Here is a 5,305-nt window from a genome sequence, read left to right as displayed (position 1 = left end):
GACGAATATCACTTTTCCCAGCAGATTTATTGTGACAAATTAAGCCCTGGAGGCCATGGGAGGGGGGTGGGGAGCTGGGGGGGACGGAGCCCGAAGCCCCAGGGCTGAAGTCTGACCCCACCGCCTCTGAGAAGGTGGAGAACTCTGTGTGTCTCCCCAGAGGGGGGCAGATTATATATAATCTATAGATGGCTCTACACAGTCCCTGTCGTCCCCCCCACGCTCCCTTCTCCGAGCCAGGATAGAACCCAGAGCTGGGAGATACCCGGGGCGGGGTGGGAGTTGGCACCCCCTAGAGGGGAAGGGCCCTTGTGTCCCACCCTCCCCACCCCCCGGTCCTGGGCTTTCTTACCCTGGGGGAGGCCGTACCGCCGGCTGCCCCCTGGGATCGGCGAGGGGCCCTGGCCCGCAGCCCCTCCACCTTGTTCTCCGTGCTCTGGCGGCGCAATGGGGGGACCGGCGCCTCCTGCAGGGGGAATGGGGTGAGTGAGACTCACTTATAGCCCCCCCATCCTGCCCACCACACCCACCCCAAGGAGATCTCCCCACCAACCCCTTGACAGACCCCACCCCCAGCCACTTAGATCACACCCCCATAGTCCCACCCCCCAGCAGGAGAGGCCCTGCCCCTCGAGTCCACCCCAGCAATGGATTTCCCCCTCCCTATCAGGCTTCGCCCCCAGAAAATTACACCCCGGCCATTTTGCAAACAACCCCAGCCAATCTGTACTCCCTGTCCCCTGGTACCAGACCCCACCCATAGCATATGAGGCCCCGCCTCCCAGTGGCCAGGCCCCATCCATAGCAAGTGAGGGGTGGGACCTGACCCTTGGGTGGGGACTTTCTCCCAGCCCTGCCAGTCCTGCCCAGTGGCCTGTTACACACCTGCCTCTTTCTGGCGTCGCTCCCAGCATCCTCTTGGGCCGCAGCACCGCCCACTTGTCCCTTGCCTCGTGCCGGAGGCGGATCCGGGGTGGCCACCCCTCTCCGCTTGCCTCGGGCCTCCCTGGCTGGCTCTGCAGCCCCCCTCCTCCTGGAGGCCGGCTCTTGGGCAGGGGCTCTCTGGGACCGCCGGGCTCGGCCCTGCGACACCTCCGGCTCTGCTCCCCCCGAGCCCCTCATGGGCTCGTCGGCTGGGGCCGGTTCCGTGCCTGCAGCCCCCCGAGATCTCCGGGCCCGGCCTGGAGCCCCCTGGCTTGAGGTCTCTGGCTCCGTGGGGGGGTCCTGAGTCCGCACCGCCCTCCTGGGCCTCTTCACAGGGCCGGGCTGCTCCACCTCCTCGACACTCCCCGGCTCCGGCGCCTCCATGTACACGGCCGGGCTGCAGAGCTGGCGCCGCCCCCTACGCTGGGGGGCGGCCAGGGTGGGCTGGCTGGGCTCTCCGGACCCCACGGCCTTCTCTGCCCCACCCCGCTGGCTCCGCCTCTCCAGGGCAGGGGCTGGTGGTGGGGGAGCAGGAACCGAAGCAGATCGCAGGCTTCGGCGCCTCACGGGGGTGGAGGGACTGTGATGAGCCTCTGGGACCTGGGGGGGGGGGGGGAGAAGAGAGAAAGAGATTGGGGGGCTGGGATCCAGGATTCCTGGGTTCTGTCCCCGGCTCTGAAGAGTGGGCGCCAGCCCCTGCTCACCTTCCCAGCATCCTCAGGCCGTGCCCCCGCGGGGTGGGGCCCAGCCCCCGTGACCCCGACAACCGCTGGGGTCGCCCGTCTCTCCGCAGCCTCCGGGCCACCTGGAGAAGAGGATGAATTAATTCCAGCCAGCTACTGCAATTCCCTTCATTGCCACTAGATGTCGCTGCCTGCCAAGGCACATCATGTGACTGCCAGCAACACCCCCCTCCTTGCACAAGGTGTCACTTGCACACACACACACACTCACACAGAGTGTCACACACAGAGCACCACCGCTCCAGGTGTGTCACGCACACATCCACACACAGAGAGCACTGGACATGTCGCACACACACAGCACCGGGCATGTCGCCCCACGCGTGTCACACACTCACTCTCCCCACACCTCCATCACTCACCCTGCCCTCTCAGGCGGTGCCCAGAGCTGCTGCCCCTGGGCTCCGTTCCTGCCCGCCCGCCCTCGCCCTGCAGCGCCAGGGCTGGCCTGCGGGGAGCGCTCAGCACTAGGCGCACGGGCTGGGATTCCTCCTCCTCCGGCGGCTCCCTCCCGGCGCCCCCTGCTGGCAGTGCCCCGCCAGGGGGCTCTGACTCCTCCTTGGGGCTGAGGGGAGCAACTGCCGGGTCCTGGGTGCCAAGCAGCAGCCCCCCAGAGGCTGGGCCGGGTACTGCAGGCTGAGACAGGGCTCCCCCTGGTGGCGGGGGGCGGGGCAGCAGCTGGGTGTCCTCCTCAGGGATGAAGGGCTGGGTGGGCTGGTCCGAGTGGAGCCCGGGGTCCTCGCAGAACGACTGAGTCGCCTCCACAACATACAGATCCTCGTCCGAGTCCTCCTCCTTCTCTGAAGAGGTGCAGACTGAGGGCGGGGAGGAGAGAGGGGAAGAAGATGAGGATAGAACCCAGGAGTCCTGGCTCCCAGCCCCCCCCGCTCTAACCACTAGACCCCACTCCCCTCCCAGAGCCAGGGAGAGAACCCAGGAGTTCGGTCTCCCAGCCCCCTGCTCTAATCACTCCAGTCAGCACTGGGTGGCTCGGCCCAGTTTGGCATAGAGGTGGGGAGACCAGTCAGGGCGGCAGCTCTCACGCTTCCCAGAATCCTTAGCAACCCCTCCTCCACCACCCCACCGTGAAATCCAAGATGGCGGCTCTAGACAGGTCTCCTCTCTGCCCCCCCCCCCAGCCCTCGTTCCCTGAGCGCCGCAACCCCAGCGAGGGGCCCGTTGTGCTCACCTGGAGGGTGCAGGGCTGGGCCAGCAGGGGGCGACATCACGGACCCTGCGAAGGGATCAGAGTGACAGCAGGAATTGGTGGGGGAAGGGTGACTGCCTGAGGCCCCGCCCCCAAGGGTCACTGACTCCACCCCTGTCTGAGGCCCCACCCCCGGGGGGGTCACTAACTCTGCCCCTCTGGTGACCTATACATACATTGGTGAGTTCTCAGCCCAGCAGGGCCATGGAGACTGAGCTGCCTTGTCTGGCCACCAGAGGGAGCCACCCCCGGGAGGAGACACTGAGGGGGGCTGTGATCATGGGGGCTGGATTTCCCCCCAACTCACCTTTTGCAGGCAGGGGCGATCTGAAGACAAACGTCTGGGTGGCTTCCTCCTCTAGGCCGCTCCCCGAATCTGTGGAAAGAGGAATTACCCAGGATCCTTCACAGCTTCCCCACCACCAATCTCTTCGCTCACGGCCACACAACCCCACAGATCGCCTGCCCAGAGGGAGGGACTAACTCTAGGTCATGGAGGGAAACTGAGGCACAGAAAGGGGAAGGGACATGCCAGAGGTCACACAGCAAAATGGAGCTAGATACAGAACCCAGGAGTCCTGGCTCCCCCCTCCAGCTCTAACCACTAGACCCCACTCCCCCCCCAGAGCCAGAGATGGAACCCAGGAGTCCCACCTGCTGCCGCGGGGGTTCTGGCGGCCTCGGCCCCCGAGGACGGGGTCTCCTCAACCAGGTAGCACTGCGTGGCCTGCAGGGCAAAATCAGCGTCATCTGGGAAGGGGAAGGAGAGCGGAGACTCCAGGTGAAACCGACGCGCCTGATCCCATCCCAGCATGCAGGGCAGGGCGCTCACCCGTAGGGATCCGGACACTGGGGCAGGGAATGGGACCCAGGCATCCGGGATGGCAGTGCAGGGCGCTCACCCCTAGGAAGCCGGACACCGGGGCAGGGAACGGGACCCAGGCATCCGGGATGGCAGCGCAGCACCCTCACCCCTAGGGAGCCGGACACCGGGGCAGGGAACGGGACCCAGGCGTCTGGGATGGCAGCGCAGCGCCCTCACCCCTAGGGAGCCGGACACCGGGGCAGGGAATGGGACCCAGGCGTCCGGGACGGCAGCGCAGGGCCTGTCTCCCCCAGATTTACCCTCCACATCCGTCTCGCTGTCGTCTCCAGGCTGGGCTGGGCCCCACGCTGGCTCCTTGTTTCCCTCCGTGTCCATCAACTTGGTCTCTGGGCTGATATGGGACTGGGGAGCAGGTGGCTCCTCCCCACCCGCCTGGGCTGGGCCCCCCACAGGACCTGGCGCCTGGTTGAACTCTACCCTGGGAGCCCCCTCCACATCTGTGTCGCTGTCTCCACTGGCTGTAGGCAAGTGGAGCGTCTGTTGGCCAACATCTGGATTCTCCTCCACATCTGTATCGCTGTCCCCAGTGGCAACAGGCAGAGGGTCGTTTTGTCGTCCAGCATCTGATTTCTCCTCAGCCTCCTCCACATCTGTATCATCACCTGCCTCCACGGTGGGCTGATGGCTCCTTTGTACAACATCTGGATTCCCCATGGAGTCCTCCACATCTGTATCGCTGTCCTCATTTTCTGCAGGCCGATGGCCCTTAGGATGCACATCTGGTTTCCCCATTGTCCCCGTCACATCTGTATCTCTGTCTCCAGGGAGAGCATGTTGATGCTTCGTTACAACATCTGGATTCTTTGCCTCCTCTTCCTCCATATCTGTATCACTGCCCACATCAATAGCGGGTGGATGGCTCTTTGTAGCCACATCTGGATTCCCAGTCTCCTCCACATCTGTATCACTGCCCACATCAACAGCAAGGGGATGGCTCTTTGCAGTGACAACATCTGGATTTCTATCAGATTCCTCCACATCTGTATCACTGTCTCCAGGGGCAGCAAGCTCATTGTTCGTTTGTCGCACATCTGGTTTTCCCACCACCGGCGCTACATCTGCATCTCCGCCCCCTGGGGAAACAAGTTGATGGTTGTTCTGTACAACCACTGGAGTCTCTGCTTTCTCCTCCTCCACATCTGTATCACTGCCCACCTCAATGGCGGGCTGATGGCTCTTCTGTACAACATCTGGATTCTCTGCAACCTCCTCCACATCTGTATCGCTCTCCCCATTTTTGGCAGAGTGATGGCTCTCAAGATGCACATCATCTGGATTCTCCACTCCCCCCTCCACATCTGTCGCTCTGCCCCTAGGGAGAGTATGAAGATGGTTCTTCTGCACATCTGGATTATTTGCTGCCTCCTCCTCCACATCTGTATCGCTGTCCACCTCAACGCTGGGCTGATGGCTCTTTGGACCCACAACATCTGGATTCACACCAACCCCCTCCACATCTGTATCGCTGTCCCCAGGGGCAGCAGACTGGCTCTTCATTCCTTGCACTACATCTGGATTCTCCAGTGGTGCCTCCACATCTGTATC

The 5,305-nt window shown here is 63.6% G+C and overlaps 1 protein-coding gene across 1 annotated transcript; it reads right to left on the bottom strand.

The window, feature by feature from the left end:
* Positions 1–1,322: 1,322 nt before the first annotated feature.
* Positions 1,323–5,257, bottom strand: LOC112122167 (serine-aspartate repeat-containing protein I-like). Its single transcript, XM_029914207.1, has 6 exons — positions 4,000–5,257; positions 3,529–3,624; positions 3,182–3,250; positions 2,857–2,901; positions 1,629–2,482; positions 1,323–1,524 (listed from the first exon to the last, which is right to left on the bottom strand). The coding sequence occupies exons 1-5, from the start codon at positions 5,255–5,257 to the stop codon at positions 2,022–2,024; spliced, it is 1,929 nt and encodes a 642-aa protein (XP_029770067.1). The 3' UTR covers positions 1,323–1,524; positions 1,629–2,021.
* Positions 5,258–5,305: the final 48 nt, after the last annotated feature.

This window comes from Terrapene carolina, unplaced genomic scaffold (genome assembly GCF_002925995.2).
Source record: "Terrapene carolina triunguis isolate 2854851 unplaced genomic scaffold, T_m_triunguis-2.0 Scaffold33551, whole genome shotgun sequence".
NCBI lineage: Eukaryota > Metazoa > Chordata > Testudines > Emydidae > Terrapene > Terrapene triunguis.
The sequence above is the reverse complement of the archived record's forward strand: the minus strand, read 5'-3'. Positions and strand labels throughout refer to the sequence as shown.